The sequence below is a fragment of the Ambystoma mexicanum genome, chromosome 13, assembly GCF_040938575.1.
Source record: "Ambystoma mexicanum isolate Mex_15411 chromosome 13, UKY_AmexF1_1, whole genome shotgun sequence".
NCBI lineage: Eukaryota > Metazoa > Chordata > Amphibia > Caudata > Ambystomatidae > Ambystoma > Ambystoma mexicanum.
In genome coordinates this window covers 28,222,592-28,241,192 of record NC_090938.1, presented here as the reverse complement: position 1 = coordinate 28,241,192, position 18,601 = coordinate 28,222,592, and the positions used below count along the sequence as shown (strand labels likewise).

Below are 18,601 nucleotides of genomic sequence, written 5' to 3'. Positions count from 1 at the left end.
CTGTAGGCAGATGACCTGCTGCTCTACTTAAAAGATCCGCACCACGCCTGTTCCACGATTGTAGACATACTAGACAGCTACGGTGCTTTCAGTGGACTAAGAGTAAACTGTCCCAAATCAATGCTGTTCCCAATAGGCAACACAATTTTCATACCACCAGTTAACTGTCCCTTTCGCATAGAAACAGAGCAGTTTAAATACCTTGGCATACAAATCACTAACGACTTGAACAAGTATGTGGCCAATAATCTCCACCTGATAACAACCAGATTCACGGAAGATATCAGGCACTGGGTCTCTCTCCCACTGACCCTACTAGGAAGGGCAGCACTATTCAAAATGTTGGCTCTCCCACGTTTCCTATACATATTGCAAAACGCCCCACTACACATCCCAGTGAACGAATTCAAAAAGATAGACAACGCACTTAGGAAACTCCTCTGGAACAACAGACACCCACGCATTGCGCAGGGCACTCTTCAGTGCTCCATTTGGGAGGGGAGAATAAGGCTCCCTCGTCTACAGTCCTACTATTGGGCTAACCAAACGGCAGTGGTCAATGACTTACTGCACGGGGACACCACATTGCCACACAATAGACTAGGGAGCACTGGAGGACGCGATAGACCTCAAACTGAACTCCTTTACAAGACGATATGTAACTCAACCCCACGATCTATGCTATCACACATTGCCCGAGTTTGGAAAGACACACACAAGTTCATGGGGTGGGAGGGGAAAATCACCCCACTACAACCACTGCGGAACAGGAACCTACCCGAGGTATATAAGCTTCTGAGGTGGCGTACTTGGCTACCACACGATATCAGAACAGTGGGTGATATCATCGAGGGGGGCAGATTGGTATCCTTTGAATCCCTGGAATCCTGATTTCACCTCCCAAGCACTGAACATTTCCAATGTACGCAGATGCAACATGCCCTACAAGCCCACCTTCCAGCACTAGAAGACGTGGCCGAAAGCACTCCCCTTGAAAGCAACATAGTCCAGGCAAATATCGAGACTAAAGTCACGTCCACCCTGTATAATGTAATTACCTCCTTTGCCACCACCAAACTAATCAGCCTGAAAAGCAAATGGGAAAGAGATATAGGCCCTCATTACGACCCTGGCGGAAAGGGGTTTACGCCGGCGTAATGCATGGCGTACCTTTCCGCCAGACTATGAGTTCCCGTAGCGCCATGGCGATTTTTACGGCTGCTTTTTGCAGCCGGAAAAATCCATGGCGCTACGGGACTTGTTGTTAATTACGCCACCGTAATTTACGGTGGCGTAATTAACGCCTTCCTCACTCCCATTATACCCTATGGGGCAAAAATGGGAATGGGGAAGGGTAAATGGGGATTGGGGACTTACCGCCCCGCCAAGGTCGGAATGGGGCGGTAAGTCCGCCAACCCCCATGGAGGAGTTGGCAGCTTTGCGCCATGGACCATGGTGCAAATTGCACCATGGTTCTCCGCCAGGGTCGTAATGAGGGCCATAGGGTTTGTACAACTGGAAGACTGGGTGGGGGCCCTCATGTACCATCGGGAGGTGGCCACCTCGGCCAGACTTAAGGCCTCATTACACGGATGGCGGTAAGGGTTTACCGGTACCGCTATTTTACCGGTACTGGTAAATCCTTACTGCCTTACTACGAGGTCCCTTTGCGGGTTGGGGAATTTAACGCCTGCTTTTTTGCAGGCATTAAAAACCAACCCGCAAAGGGACCAGTGGTGCTAATTACGGTACCGCAATTTGCAGTACCGTAATTAGCGCCTTCCCCATTCCCATAAAGCCCTATGGGGCAAAAATGGGAATGGGGAAGGGCAATGGTGGAAGGGGGAATTACCGCCCCGCCAATAGGGCGGTAATTCCCCTTTCCACCAAGGCGGTGCCAGTATTTTACCGGCATGAACCATGGTGCTAATAGCGCCATGGTTCACTGCCATCCATGTAATGAGGCCCTTAGGCTTATTCAGCTCAAAATACTGCACAGGATTTACTACCCAAGGGTGGTGCTATATCGCTGGGGGAAAACAACTGACCCACACTGTTTACGTTGCAAGAGGGAGGAGAGAACCTTCCTCCACATACTGTGGGACTGCAGTCGCATACAACAGTACTGGCAAAAATGTTGCGACAAACTCTCACGGGTACTGGGTAGAACGATACACAGAGACCTGAAGCTACTCCTGCTTGGAGTGGAGGAGGAGGGAGAAGCGTCTAAATACGAGAAGTTGCTCTTGTCGACGACCTTGGCAATAATTAAAAGGAACATTGCACAACTGTGGGGCTCGGAAACGACACCGAAGTATGAACAATGGGTGACGGACGTCAACATATGCATTGCAATGGAACGAAGAGTATATACAGCCTGGAGGTGTCCGAAAAAAGCAGACAAAATATGGAATAGATGGGAGGAAGCCCAATGACTGTACCAATCTGTACAATGGATGATGAAGCACAGTGTACAAAAGTAATCCAATTTGGCAAATAGCGTGAGATACAATGGACATTGTAAGACCCCTTCCTTTTCCTTCCTTTTCCTTTCTTTTCTTTTTTCTTTTCTTTTTTGTTCTTCTTTCACCTAACCAAGAACTGTTTAATTGGTCATTCTAGGTTGATTGTTAATGTGAAGAATGTATGTTTTGTGATGTTAAAACGATAAAACAATAAAATGTGTTATTAAAAAAAAAAGAAAAGACTACACCAACAGCATCCATCTCGGAATGCCAGAATACCTCACGAGGAAGCTACAACGAATTCAGAACGCAGCGGCAAGACTACTCCTCAGACTCACTAAGAGAGAACACACCACAGCAGCACTGAGAACACTACATTGGCTACCAGTTTAAAGACGAATCTTCTTCAAAACTCATGCATAACACACAGAGTGAACAACAGCCAAGGACCGGAATTCATATAGGAAAAATCACCATCCAGAAACCAACTCGAACGCTAAGATCCAGCAATGACACCTGCCTCGAACCAACACAATACGCAAAAACAAACTTTTGGGGGATCAGCCTTCTCATGCATAGCGGTGAAACTATGGAACCTGCTCCCAAGGGAAATACGAGCAGCAGAAGACCACCTCCAATTCAGAAAGCTATTAAAACAGGGCTTTTTAACACACTGAGCTGAAGAAATCACAGAGAGAGAAAGCCACGACCACAACGCAAGAAAACTCTACAAAACCAGATCACCCAAAGAGCTATCCGAGGCTAAACTGAAAAGAAACAAAATAAGCTGAAGGGCTATCCCAATGCATAAAACAACCCAGACAACCCCCGACTAACCCTGAAAATAACCCTCCTACACTCTGCAAACCCACCACCCAATCAGACCTCCACCACAAAACACCCACACTGCAGGCACTCTACCAATTCTCCACAACACCCAACACGCACATGAAACACCTGCATACAACTACACACAAAACATCACAAGATGACAATTAACTAAAACCATACCAGCACACAGCAACCGGTTTTCTCAAGCTGAAGCTACCAACCGCACATCAAAGCTCTCTTGCGCTGATCCCTCTCAGACCTACTAATTAACTAACCACCCTAACCCCCTTCCCTTTCAGATCTACCTGAGCTCCTGGAGACCTTAAAATATGGTAGCAGTTTGCATTGTAAGTCACAATAACATAAGGTTCTATGTCCCACCGTTTTTTAAAAAGTAATTTATAACAACAAAATTACTTTGAAAAAAACTCTGCAAATTAGTATTTTTATTTTTTTTGGGGCTCCCCTTTCCCTATATTCTAACTCCTACCCCAAACCCCTCCCCACCCATTTTAACCCCTTACCCCCTATATATTTCAATTAGTTTTTTCATAGTAATTTTGGCATTTAAATATGTCAGCAAAACAACAGGATATGTAACACAATATAATAAATGTATGAATGACCCATCATCCAGAAAGATGTAAATACTAAGCATTCCGAGAGACATAGGTCAGCTTTCACATTCTGTTTATTAAGTAAATAAGATAAAATGGCGAAACAGAACCGACACACCAAAACATTATGTTAGCAAAAGTAAGGCTTTGGGTCTTCACAGTGTTCGTCGTCTTGAGAAAAGCGCTGTCTTTAAAGCAGAATGTTCTCACGTGCTCCTCAAGCTGAAAGGAAAGAAGAAAGAGTTACATCACACAGATCACACCGGCAGTGTAGCTCCTGAAGAAGGCCACTTTGCACAATCACATGGGAAATGAACCAACAAGTACATAGAGAAGGACCTAAAATCCACACCACAGATCACACAGAAGTAGAAGCAAGGAGCAGTGCTCAGTGGGTAAATGCGCCTTATGCAGGCATGAGGGTTCAGCAGCATACGTTTCATCAGAGGCCGCGTCCAACTCTTGATCAAAAGACTTGCCATTTACAGAGCTTTCAAACCCTTGTGGGGTTCAATGCTGCAGTCAAGCAATACATTCCAGCTCTTAGTTATTAGAGTGCTGCATCTGGGGCGCTGTGGACTTTTTTTGCCACTTAGAGGGGGTGCAATAACCAAAGATCCCCTGCTTGACTCGTGCCATGCCCTTGCCATCCATGCTGGCTAGCCCAGTGCCTTTTGCCAGTAGAGAAGCGGGCACTTTCCTGAGCATTGACCCTTCTGGTCCACCTGTTCTTCCCCTCAGTTGCCCTGCTCTGCTCACCGTCACCTCATGGCCCACCATTACGAGGGTAGCGGGCATCCAGTAAGATCACATTAAGTACTGATAGTGCTGAAACTGGTACTCTTGCCACCCGGGAACCTTGGGATGCACATTATACAGGATGCCAATATACAGAAGCCCATGGGCCTGAAACTCTTCATGGGAAATCAATGATTCTGGGGAGCTTTATTAACCACACAACACCCTCTTGTCCATTTACATGCATAGATGATAGACACAGGAGTCATTTGTATTGAGTTTCCAAACTCTTCTCCATGGACAAGGATCATGGGACCAGCATTAACCTTCTTCAGGGAAACTGCAAGAAACAAGCCTTTAAAAAAATGCTTCCTTACCCCGGCTAATTACTGGGGCCTTTTCAATGTTTCATTCTTGAAATATTTACAGAGAGCATTGCTACCTATGAAGTCAGTACCCCCCATTATCCTCTGGTGCCCTCAGCTAGCACCAGCCCTCTTGGGTGGAGGACTGCTAGTGCAAAATAGTGTCAGATCAAAGTAGTTAGGACTCAAACCAAGAGCCCCTTTCTAGGAACCTCATCAAATTGAAACTTTCTTTCCAAAATTCGACTTTCTCTTTCAAAAAAGTGTTTGGAAACCAGGCTTAGGAGGCCGCAGATGAGTGAGATGTCTGTAATGACAGTGGGATTTATTTGAATGCTACAGAGACTAAGTAACCAACCTATTCTAAGGTAGACCCAATGGTGGGCCTTGGGGTGTAGTAACATGAGCTCTTAGTGCTAAGAGATGAGGCAGTGTGTGCAGTGTGTGCAGTGTGTGCAATATCTAATGCAGTCATTCAGGAGACAATGGCCTAGTCCACTCAACGAGCTCCCAGTCAGTATAACCAGAGTATTCAGAGCGACAGCAACAAAGCAAATGGCATGAAGGGAATCCCAGGTGCCGCCTTGCATACTTACAGCAGTACAGGCGGTTGATCTTGGTGATGTCCGTGCTGGTGAACTGGCGGGATGTACCAATAGCAACGTTGGGATCCGGCTTGGGGACAATGGTGGCGCGTCCATTGCTTGAGAAGGCGGTCCTGTAGGGAAGCACAGAAAGGAGAGATGTGAAGCATTTAGCAAGTACACTGCGCCGAGAGGCCATTGTGAGAAAACTGTGCAAGCGCTCGGCTACTAAGAGGGACGCTGGAGAGAGAGAACTCACTCACTCACTCACTCACTCACTCACTCACTACTGCACTTAAGACCACAGGGAAAAGCTTCCTGAATCCTATGACTTGAGAATGCTCATCCCAGGACCAGTATCGCAAAAAAGCGTTACTGGTTTTGCCTCAATGAAGACAAGACGGAAGTGATGATTGTGGGTCCACCGTCTGCAGCCTCACTCTGGACACCGGCCTTCTGGCCGGCATCTCCTGGGCCGCTGCAGGTTCCTGTTTCCATGGTTAGGGATCTGGGCTTCAAAATGTCTTCTTCACTGTCTACTGAGGCGCAAGTAAGCGCTGTCTCTCAGAAGATACATTTTAAACTTAAGGTTCTTCATAACGTGTTTCCATTTCTCCCCATGCACTTTCGTCTTCCGGTTGTGGCTACTATTATTTCTGGAACCTTGGATTATTGCAATTCTTTGTATCTGGCTCAAACAGTTTATTTGGTTAACGGCCTGCAAATTTTGCAGAACGCGGCGGCCAGAGTTGCAACGGGTTCTGGTTTCCGTTTGTCTCCAATTCTTAAGTCATTGAACTGGCTTCCTGTTGCCAAACGTATTGAATTTAGAACACTTTGAATTAGTTCCGCAGGCTTTTTATAGCAATGGGCCGGTTTATCTAAATGAGAAATTTCACCCTTATGTTCCCACCCATTTTTTAGATCTGCGACTGCTTCTCTAATTGCGATTGCACGCTTTTCACTATTGCGCATTGCTAGCCGAGCTATTGCGCATTGCTAGCCGAGCCTTTTACGTGGCAGCTGCCCAGCTATGGAATGGGCTGTCCCGCAACTTCGTGCTACTGAGAATCATTTAACATTTTGGTGACTTTTGAAAACGTGTCTCTTCTAGGGTTTTTTTCCTTTTTCTTTTTTCTGTCTTGTGTTGTTTAGCGCCAAGGTGCCCTTGTGGTGAATGTTTGTGCTATACAAATTGGTATAACATAACATGTGCCATTCACTGATACAAAAATGCCCCAAACCTCAGTAGCGAAAAAGCATCGCACATTGTGATTATCAATACTTGCCTTGCGTAGTGCATGATTGATGCATAGTCATAGCGGGTGCCCAGGTTGTTGCTGCTCACCTTCCGAAAATTATGTTCCATGCCTAAAATGATACAGCTTGTTATTAGGAGAAGTTATCAATCATTGTTTCCAATGTTATTATGTCTCGGTCACAGTAATTTACCATTGCTTTTAACTATACATTGCAGTTCTAGCAGTTTATCTGAAGGGATGAGCAGTCCTTGATGAATCACGTACACATAACTTTAAAGATCAGTCTTTACAGCGATTTATACGGAAATCTCTACATTGTTGGCCATTGTGGGTTGGGCAATATATGTCTGGACTAGTGTCCGATTTGTGATATTAAATTACAGTGGTAGTAAAATTGTGATGTGCAAATATATAATACTTTTTATTGATTAATAAATAGCAATAGCATAATCTATGCTATTAAACCTAATTGGTGTCAGGAATGGGATGTGCAATACAGTCCTCCTCAAGAGTTAGAAGTGCAATGCTAAAAACAGGTCTAGCCACTTTGGCATGTATTAGACAAGACTTCTCCTTGGTGACGCTGCTAATATCTGTAATGTTTAACTAAATTGGTGCTACCAAGTGCTGAGTGTGCTGAGAGAATGCTGCTTAGACTTGAAACCCCAACTTCGGATTTCTTAAACCCATCCTGGAATTTATACATAAGCATCCATTCTAGAATTTAAAAAACCATGTCAAAGACCCAAGTCCATTCCTGGATCTTATCACTAGTGCAGCAAAGCAAAGACACACCTGAATTGCCCACTGGCCTGAACTGAAGAAAATCCATTCCTTGCCCCAAGAGCCAGATCATGCCTAGAATTTCAACGCTTCGCCTCGTGTGTAGAACGCTCAACATGTATTGTCTGTCCATTGCACACACAGGCCACCTGCGTTAGTTATCTCCCTTGGGTGACTTACATAGATAAGTAGGTTTCTGAAGAGTTAGAAGTATATTCACGGTACCCCCCAAAACAACCAATATGCTATATATCCCCTTAAATTCAGGAAATACCTCCGGGTTACTCAGTGTCCCTGCAAGCACTCAACAGAAGTGTCTCCACTATCTGCCCTTTACCACTTATAGAACTTTACATCGGCATTTACCCCGTCTGATGTCTTTAATCGAATGTGTTCAACTTACAAAAGTGTTTTTGTCCCTCATTGCCAACCAGAACTAGCAGATGCGCATCACCCGCCACTGCGCCAACCTTTTTTTGGATTAAACAGACAGCAAGTCATTTTATTTATTTATTTAACATTTGTTTGGCGCTTATACAGCAGAATGTGTTTCCAGGCGCCACAAGTCTAAGGGCAGAGGGGAACAGAAGAGGATATACAACAATAAACAGTTCTACTAGGCCTTGTGACATTTGGATCGTGCAAGTACAACAAACAGGAAATGTAGAGGGGGAGGGGGTGGCGAAAGGGAAGGTAAAGTTGGAGGATGCAGGAGGGAGGGGGCCCCAGGAGCTGGCTAAGTGCTATGCAGAGCCCAGAGGGCAAGTGTGCCACGGGACAGGATAAGGGTCAATTAGTGTGAGGAGGGGGGTGGACCAGACTCAGTAGTCTAGTCAGGGAAGGGTGCCCGGGTGCAAGTGCTGCTGAGGAGGTGCTGAGGCAGACTGGTCAAGGGGGCGGCCTGGCCCCTGTATGACTCCGAAGGGACCAGGTAGCCAGTTGCAGAAACAGGAGGTCTTATCAAGGAAGCGGGAGAGGGAAGGAGAAGGAGAAGAGGAAGGTCTTGAGAAGCTTCTTGAATGTAAAGAGCTCCGGCTCAAGTCTGAGAGGGTCGGAGGCCATCTCCTGCCGAGTAAAGAGATGTACCCCCTCTCTCTGCTTGGAGAAACGTCGGACCTGCAAAGATTTAGAGTTAGAGGACCGAAAGACTATAGCAGGGTGGTATCTAGGGAGAGAAAGTTGGATGTAGCGCGGTACCCAGAAACTTTTGTGGATGATGCAGAGGGTCTTGAATTTCATCCTTACGGCCACCAGGAGCCAGTGGAGAGATTTTATGGCTGGAGAGATGGGGTCCCTGGGCTTGAGGCCAAGGATAAGTCTTGCAGTCCTATTCTGGATTAGTTGTAGAGGGCAGAGGGAGGATAAAGGCAAATTGAGCAAGAGGCTGTTGCATTAGTCCAGCCTGGAGTGAACCAGAGTGGATGGTGAGGAAAGGGAGAAGGCCTCTGAGGAGGTAAAGCTGAAAGTGATCCTTCTTGGGAAGGTGAGTGATAAGATTTGGGAAGGAGAGAGAGGAGTCGAAGATGACACCCACGTTTTTTGCCTCACAAGAGGGTGAGGGAAGGGAGCCCAAGAAGGGCGGCCAGAGAGTAGGGGGAGGGAGTTCCAACGAGAAGGATCTCAGTCTAACTGGCATTAAGACAGAGATTGTTAGCAGCACACCATGCCTGAATAGCGGTAAGACATTCGGGAATCAGAGAGGAGGGAAGGCTGCAAGCCTTACCAGGTGTCACATTCTGGAGCAAGATGTCAACAAAGCTGTCGCGGTCACTACGGTTCTGTTCGTGGTGGAATCCCAGGGCATGGAGGAGCTCATGCTGCGCCGTGCCCAGGTAGACGCATCCGTTCCGCTGCAAAGAAACAACCTGGCGGCCCCCAGTTCGTCCAACGTAGGACCAGCATCTGAAAAGAGGGGGGATTAGTACTCACATGGGCACATTTGCTGACTGTCATTGGGTGCGCTGATATCCGTAGGGCTCAAAGAACTTCTCACGAGGAAGGGTCTCAACCCTTGAGGATTTACATATTTCTGAACCTCTACCTGCATGAACCATCTTGAAGAGTATGATGGCTTGAAGGATTTGCGATGATAAAGGCGTTCCTCACCAATAACAATTATCACAAAGAGAGGGCCCACCTAGAAAGGAGCACCCAAACCTTCAGCTGCAGGTATGCAACAATTAGAGGACGTCAGTGGTCCTTCTGGGAGGTCAAGGTAAACACAGGCTTTGAAACACTCAATGCAGTGGTCAAGAACAGTGCTAGGGGCCAGCGTTGAGGACTACGACACTAAATGGGGTTACAGCAGGGGTGTTACTGCCCTACCCCGCTGAAATTGTTCCTTCTCTGGAATACAATGTCTGAATCCTTAGGACACAGCACAAGACAAATTTCTCTGGAGGTTGAAATGTAATATCTGGCTATCGTGTAAATCCACACAGCCTTGGAGAACCGTGTGTACGTAAACAAGGAATGTGGGTACAGCCCGGTAGCACCAACCTGGGGGCCTTTATCAGCAGACATAGGGGCTTAATAAGAGCACAGCTGATGCTGCCCTCAGGCTGGACCACCTTCTGTGTTTCCAATCCAAGAAGGCCACAGAGAAGCAAACCAACCCCCCTCCCAACGCTCCCATCCTTCATTGGTGTCAATCAGGCCCTTGACTTTCCTATGGAGATCCCATGTGATATTCTCTCTGAAACAGCACTCAGTGTCACAGAATTACAGCAAAAGATGCCTATCACAGACCATGCCATGAAAAGCCCACCACAGACTGCACCATGAAAAGCCCACCACAGACCCTGTCATGAAAAGCCACCACAGATGGTGCCATGAAAAGCTCTCCACAGACTGTGCCACATGAAGCCCACAACAGACTCTGCCATGAAAATCTCACCATGGACCGTGCCATGAAAAGCCCACCACAGACCGTGCCATGAAAAGCCCACCACAGACTCTGCCATGAAAATCTCAAAACGGACCGTGCCATGAAAAGCCCACCACAGACCGTGCCATGAAAAGCCCACCACAGACTGTGCCATGAGAAGCCCACCACAGACTGTGCCATGAAAAGCCCACCACAGACTCTGCCATGAGAAGCCCACCACAGACTGTGCCATGAAACTCCCACCATAGACTGTGCCATGAAACACCCACCACAGTCTGTTCCGTGAAAAGCTCACCACAGACTCTGCCATGAGAAGCCCACCACAGACCGTGCCATGAAACTCCCACCACAGACTGTGCCATGTAAAACCCACCACAGACTATGCCATGGAAAGCCCACCACAGACTGTGCCATGAAACTCCCACCACATACTTCGCCATGAAAAGCCCACCACAGACCGTGCCATGAAAAGCCCACCACAGACTGTGCCATGAGAAGCCCACCACAGACCGTGACATGAAAAACCCACCACAGTCTGTGCCATGAAAAGCTCTCCAAAGACTGTGCTATGAAACTCCCACCACAGTCTGTGCCATGAAACGCCCCCCTCAGACTGTGCCACGAGAAGCCCAGCGCAGACTGTGCCACGAGAAGCCCACCACAGACTGCACCATAAAAAGTCCACCACAGACTGTGCCATGAAACGCCCACCACAGACTGTGCCATGAAACGCCCACCACAGACTGTGCCATGAAACGCCCACCACAGACTGTGACATGAAAAGCCCACCACAGACTATGCTATGGAAAGCCCAACACAGACCGTGCCATAAAAGGCCCAATGCAGACTGTGCCATCACATTCCCAGATGCCAGACAATGAAAGGTCTATCAGAGAGTGCCACATTAAATGTCCATCAGAGACTGTCCGATGCAATGTCCATCAGAAAGAGTGCCACACAATGTCCAGACTGTGCGGGGAAATCCCCAGAACTGTGCCATGAAATACCCAACAGAGACAGTGCCATCAAATTCCCACACCTGTGCAATGAAATGCCAATCCAATTGTCCCCTGAAATGCCCACCAGGCCGTGCCATGATATGCCCAACAGTGCCCACAGAGATAGGGTGGCCAGATGTCCTGGATTTTCCAGGACTGTCCCGGTATTTGCCCCCCTCCGTCACGGTGTCCCGAGGCTTTTTTAAGTTTAAAAACCCTGTTCCGGGAATAGGTCTGGGAGAGACCAGGGTCACCAAGTACACGGGTGCTCTAGGGCCCAGCCCCCACCCCAGGAAAGGCCAATTGCATAAAAGTCCACATAGGTTACAATGGGACTTTTTTCTTGCTGCCGGCCCCCCAAACCCTACCCGGAAAACTATAAGTCAACCCCCTGGTGGAAACTGTCCCAGTTTTTTGCCAAACACTATTGAAAAATCTGAGATCGAGCCGGTTACCGCTCTCCCCAATCCCTTTTCAACCCACTTACCAAACCTGCTCCCTTCCTCAAGGTCATCTTTCCTCCAATCAGCGTTCTGTGCCTCCAACATGCACAGAGACTGACCACTGACACAGAAGTAGGACTAAAGTTGCATCAGCACCCTGTTTGTGTTTTAGTCCTTCTTTGCTGTTTATCTGTTTATCACAGCGGAAACTGTAGTCCCACTTCTATGTCGGTGGCCTGTCATGGTTTTTTTGTTTGAAAATCTGGTCCCCGACTGTCACAGACACCCTTACTGACCCATTCTGTGGCTCGATGAAGAGATAGTCGCGCTCGTTGGTTCGAGATCTGAAGGAAATGCAGGTGCTTTGCGAGAAGGACTGGATGGCGGACATGATGACGGAACGCTCGCTCGAGGCTAAGGAGGGGAAAGAGAAGAGGAAGGAGTTGCATGCTTTCATTCGACACAAACATACTATGATCTGGCAAGGTTTAAAGTAGCTCAGACAAGATTAAATCAGGGAAGCACTTGACATAGGATCTTGGTTTGAAAATGAGGTGCAAAACGATGGCAAGAAACAACGTGAACAGGAACTGGATTTGGGAATTTTCCAAGAGGTCAGCTGGCCCTAAAACACAATCAGAACATCCCAAAAATATAATTATGATATAAAAATGACCTCTTAATACATTTTTAGCTGCTTAAATAAATGCAGACTAATTTGACCCAAAAGGGTCAGCTGAAGGGAACTCTACTTCAGCCATACTACTCTTTTTACTACTTCAAGTGATAAGGTAAAGTGGCTCTATAATGAGACGGGTGGTGGTGGGCTGTGAGTGCGATAGAGGGAGTGGCACATGCAGAAGACTGCTGCGCTGAAGAGTGCAGGTGGGAAGCACCCCTAACTATTTGCAGGAGGGGTTCTCGGTGTTCAGGGGGAGGAAGGGCGCCGTGGAGGATATCCATGAGACATGCCTCAGCTGGGAGCCCTGCGATAGATGCAGTGTAGGTGCTGATGGAGCAGAGCATGATGGGAGTCTGTGATTCCGATGCTAGGCCTTGTGGGCCGTCGGATGGGGAAGGAATGTAGTGTGAACATCAGAGATTTTAGCAGTGACGGTGTTAATGAGTGGCGAAGGAGGGATGGTAGTGAGGGCCCAGGAAGTAGACCCCCAGACACCGTGCTAGGGCTGTTCCTTGGTTGAGGGGCTGTCGTCCAGTTTGAAGAACATGGAAAAGACACAAGCGGTTAAGCAAAGGTACGTGGGTCGTGGTCTGTAGGTGAAAAGTCGAGTAGACCACTTCCTTGCTCAGCTCAGGAACAGTGGTTATAGCAATTAGTTGAAGAGACATGTTTTAGAGCTGTTCCTTGAAAGTCTGGTGGTACCCTTTGTTGAAAAGCAGGTTCCATGCTCTTTATGTTTACTTCATGTAAGTTTATTCCGGCTTAACAGTTACAGTTCCACATGAGGACATTAAGGACATAGATAATTGACAGACACCGGCTCCCATCACCCAGGGCCAGCCAGCAGTAACTGTCACTGAATAGAACACTCAGTAAGAATATTCTATCATCCACACACAAACATTCCACATGACATCACCAGCTACTTCACCAGAGACAGGCACAATACAACACACCTCCCTCCTTTACAAACCTAACCTGCACAGAACAAGTCACACACCTCAACAAAACTACCAACTTCCAAGGACCGACACACATTACACTCAACTGAAAACAGACACTTCCACAGCCAAACCCAACCAACAGAATCAGCACACCCTGACAAACCACAAACCAAATACCCTCGCAAAAGTACCATCATCCATCTGCCTGTTCCTGCCACAAACAAGCCACTAGGCTCTCACCCCAGTATTGACCGACCCTGAACTGGGCTACATCACCTACACTCTTGACCACCATACAACTGCCTCGCCTCCTACCATCTGCCCCCGCCTACAACAATGCGGGTGTCCAGGCTGCCGCCCTGGAATCGCCAGCAGGCCTCTAGACTGCCACTCCAGAGAACTAAGACCTCAAAGTCTCCAAAACATCAACCACAACCTCACACCAACAGGGAGCACCAAATGAAACGCCGGAAAAGAATCACTTGACAAACTCCATTACTATGGAGCCGCATTTCCAGTCAGCTTCATTCCTTACAGTAGCAAATGTCATTTCATCCCGTGGCTGCAGCCATTACACATCGCTCCAAAAATATCTTTACACTCACTTATAACTCCATCATGCTGCCTTTCTCTGCAACATCACTGCACCGCGCTGCGCTGACATTTCCTAATATTTTTCTTGAGGCCATCGGATCGATTGAGCAGTGAACCCGATAGCATCATCATGCTCGGAAGACTCTGGGCTTCCGCATTCCACGCCTCGATATGAAAATACTTTCACTCTGTCATCACGTTTCCTACGTCCATGTAGGTCCTTTCATCATCGCATTACGAAGCTGCTCACACTGGCCCACAGCCCAGAATTCGATCTGCCAACAGTGACATTCTGGCCTTCGCCATACCCTGGTGCTCTAGTGTGACGTCATCAGTCACACACTCTCAGTGGGAGCGAAACGAAGCTCCTGCTTTCAACGGCCCTCCATTTACTCAGCACAACGGCAGCTGCTTGCTACTGACAGCGCGCATAATATATGACCTTTACAAGGTAATAAACACTGGCGTGCGCCTGCCACTCTTCAACAACAGTCACGGGCGGTGCCCCCGGCTCCCTTTTAACAGGAATTCCAGAAATAACAGAATGTGTCCACTGCACTTCCCCTTACACTGTGCAGTACCTTGAAGGAGACTTATTTCTGTACTTCGCTCATTTCACAGTACCTTATGGGCGCTGGTCCCACCAACAATGGGGCTTTATGCCACCATGCGCCCTGGGGGAGCATGTCTGGGCTTTTTCTTGACTACCTCCTGGGTCCCAGCTTCCCCACACTCCACAAGCTCACCATGAGCACTGGCCCCAAACAACAATGGAGCTTTCTCCCTCCGGCACCCCTTGTGCTCTGGGGATCATGTCAGGACTTCTTCCTGACGACCCCTTGGGCCCCTGGGTGATGGGACTTACGGTTTCTGGGGGCGGTGTTGTCCTTTTCCATCAGCTTGTCCTTCCTGCACCCCCCGCAGCAGGGTCCTCAGTGCACGCGTGTTACCAAATCCCATCCTCGTCGCCATTGTTGAAAAGCAGGTTCCATGCTCTTTATGTTTACTTCATGTAAGTTTATTCCGGCTTAACAGTTACAGTTCCACATGAGGACATTAAGGACACAGATAATTGACAGACACCGGCTCCCATCACCCAGGGCCAGCCAGCAGTAAATGTCACTGAATAGAACACTCAGTAAGAATATTCTATCATCCACACACAAACATTCCACATGACATCACCAGCTACATCACCAGAGACAGGCACAATACAACACCCTTCAAAGTTCCTTAGGTAGTGAGTTCCAGAATGTGGGGGCCAATACTGTGATGCTGAATTGCAGCTTTGAAGTGTCATAACTAACGCAACATGGCTGGCACAGCATTGCTGACTCAAACATGTCCTCTGCAGTGGCATGCCGTGCCTGACTATAACATGGCCGCCATCGTGACTTCAATACTAAAATCAGACAGCCAAACAGTTTACATTGATAGCGAACATTTGAGACTGCTAGGAAGGAGCTTTTAAGACGAAAAGATGGAGTGTTGAATGTGCCTTTTTAATTACATTGTGGTGATATTTAATGAGAGAGAAAGTAAACAATCTATGATAAACAGCAGTAGTTTTGCCCAAAAAATATAATATATAATAATAAGAAGTCCAGGGAATTTCGGAGGCGGGCGGCTGCTGCCATTAATTCACAGTTTAGTCGGTCAGCTGCAGCACCACTGCAGGGCCATACTAAACCCCCCTAAAGTAGGATAAAGGATGGCACTGAGCAGCGGTGGGCAAGCCTCCATGGAGGGAAACTCGCCTGTAACTGACTCTGCAGAGCCTGCTTGACATATGACTGACTCTGCCCCAGTCCCACCAGACCAACAGAGATGCCTACTTGTGGGAACAGAGTAGCCTATCTCTGGATGTAATGGACCACCAGAAATGTTAATCCCACGTAACTGACCGCCATCTCTTTATGGAAAAAACAAGGTTTTAATGTAAAATGCCAAACTTAATGGTTGCCCCCAGTGCTGATGAGACCCATGACATGAAGTTGGTGATGGCACTCACTGTAACTGGACGAGATCTGATATGGTACCAGCACTTGGCCGTTGGTGCCACGCGGCCAGCGGCATCGGCCAGAAGCACACTGGTCGGCATTTCTGAGGGGATCCACAGCGATATCACCAAACTCGAGGGACGGCTGCCCGATGTGGGATTCACCTATGAAATGGAGAAGAGAGAACAAGGAGTTAAAAAGCTGATCATGTGTGCTTCCAAAATGCAGTCTGTGCTCGTACCCCTGCTCTATCGTTACCCCGCCACCAGTTCCAGGTCACTAACAAAATGCTTTGTCCTCCTGCTTCTGACCCCTCTAAAATCTCTTCTCTTTCCTCTTCTGACTTTGCTAACTTCTTCACATCTGAAGCCACTACCCTATGCTCTTCACTGACTCACTCCCTTCGGTAACCTCGCCTACACCCCTTACCTCTCCTTGCCCATCTTTTTCATCTCTCTAATTCTCCTCTCTCGCTGATTCAGACACTGCGTCTCTACTCTCCCGCACCCACCCACGGCCTCCCCACTTTATCCTCTGCCATCTTCTCTCATCCCCTCAGTCTATGCCTCGATCAGTCCCTTTCTGATGTCCTAATCTCTCGTTGGGTTCCTCCACCTTTACTTCGTCCTTTAAACACGCTTTGGTTATTCCTAAAACCCCTCTCTTAATCCTTCTTCTCATCCAACTATCGTCTCATTTCTCTCATTCGATGTCTCTTCAAAGTACATTTTCTTCTTATCTTAATCCTCATTCACTTATTCCTCGTACTCAGTCTGATTTTGGCCCCGCTCCCTGCAAGGAATCACCCTTCTTCTTCCTGCTCTTCACAATAAATCATCCCCCATTCTCATTCTCCTGGATCTATCTGTAGCTTTTGACACTGTTGACCACCCTACTCTACTTTCTGTGTTCACTGCACTCGGGTTAAAAAGCTCTATTTTCCGCTGGTTCGATTCTTAGCTTTCTAGTCATGCGGTCTTTGACACTGTCGACCACCCTACTCTACTTTCACTGCACTTGTGTTCTCTAGCTCCATTATCCACTGGTTCCATTCTTATCTTTCTAATCGGCCGTTTTTATGTCCTGGGCAGGCTGCACCTCTTCTCCTTAGCCGATCTGCTACGGGATCCCACAAGGCTCAGTACTTGGCCCCTAGCACGTCTCTATATATACTCTCCCGTTGGTCTCTATCATTGAATCTTTCAACTTTCCTTGCACATTTATGCCAATGACTCTCAAATCGTTTTTGCCATTTCTCTGTTTTCTGGCTCATTCTCATCATGGCTCTCTGCCATACAGCATTGGATGCACTTCCATTTTCTTCATCTTAACCCTTCGAAAATGTAGATTGTGTACTTTGCACCAACTTCTCCCTCTCCCCTCTTCTCTTCTTTCCCCACCTGTTCTCCCCTTTTCATGATCGAGGCGTCACTTATGATTCTTCTCTTTTCTTCTCCGCTCATATTTTCCTAACTGTTCGCACCGTCGCTGCTTTCTCTTTAACATTCAGGAAATCCGCCCTCACCTGTCCTTTCACACTACTAACTTCTTATTACCGCCTCAATCTTTTCCCGCCGAGACTGCTGCTCCGCTCTCCTCATTGGACTACCATTCTCCCATATCACCCGCTCTGCTCTGTATTTAACTCTGCTATCATCTTCTGCTCTCACTTTCTCCTCTCTCGTCCCTTATTCCCTCCGTTCTATATCTCTACTTCCTTGTGACTCTCGTCTTCTTTTCCACTTCCTCTGCATCATTTTAAGTCTTACCAGGGTCTCGCTTCACTTATTTCCCCCCACTCCGCCTCACGTTCTCTTCGTTCCCAGCCTCTCATCCTCTCCTCACGGCTCCTTAGCTTCCTTGTGCTGCTTCTGGCTTCTGGTCACTCTGCCTGCTGGCTCCAGCATACTGAAATGCCCCGCCTCATGATCCCACCAGGATCTTGCTTACCTTACTTCTCCCTACTCTCCCTCACATTCTCTTCGTTACCAGCCTCTCATCCCCTCCTCGCGGCTCCTGAGACATCTTGTGCTGCTTCTGGCTTCTGGTCAACCTCTCTGCTGGCTCCAGCATTGCAGAATGTCCCTCCTCATGGTCTTACCAGGGACTTGCTTCTCATATTCCTCCCTACTCTCTCTTATGTCCTCTTCGTTCCTAGCCACCCCTCGTCACAGCTCCTGAGACATCTTGTGCTGCTTCTGGCTTCTGGTCACTCTCTCTGCTGGCTCCAGCATTCTGGAATGCCCCACCTCATGGTGTTACCAGGATCTTGCTTCCCTTACCTCTCCCTACTCTCCCTCACGTTCTCTTCGTTCCCAGCATCTTATCCCCTCCTCGCTCTTCCTAAGCCTCCTTGTGCTGCTTCTGGCTTTCGGTCACTCTCTCTGCTGGCTCCAGCATTCTGGAA

General features: G+C 47.8%; 1 protein-coding gene across 2 annotated transcripts; it reads right to left on the bottom strand.

The window, feature by feature from the left end:
- Positions 1–3,970: 3,970 nt before the first annotated feature.
- On the bottom strand, positions 3,971–15,226 carry LOC138520772 (hatching enzyme 1.2-like). Of its 2 annotated transcripts, none has more exons than XM_069633065.1 (6): positions 15,060–15,226; positions 12,271–12,388; positions 9,370–9,548; positions 6,891–6,972; positions 5,614–5,735; positions 3,971–4,136 (listed from the first exon to the last, which is right to left on the bottom strand). In XM_069633065.1, exons 1-6 carry the CDS (start codon positions 15,088–15,090, stop codon positions 4,132–4,134), a joined length of 537 nt encoding a protein of 178 aa, XP_069489166.1. In that variant the 5' UTR covers positions 15,091–15,226; the 3' UTR covers positions 3,971–4,131. The 2 variants fall into 2 exon arrangements, with proteins under 2 accessions (XP_069489166.1, XP_069489167.1); XM_069633066.1 differs by lacking the exon at positions 15,060–15,226 and adding an exon at positions 14,206–14,390.
- Between the last annotated feature and the right edge of the window lie 3,375 nt (positions 15,227–18,601).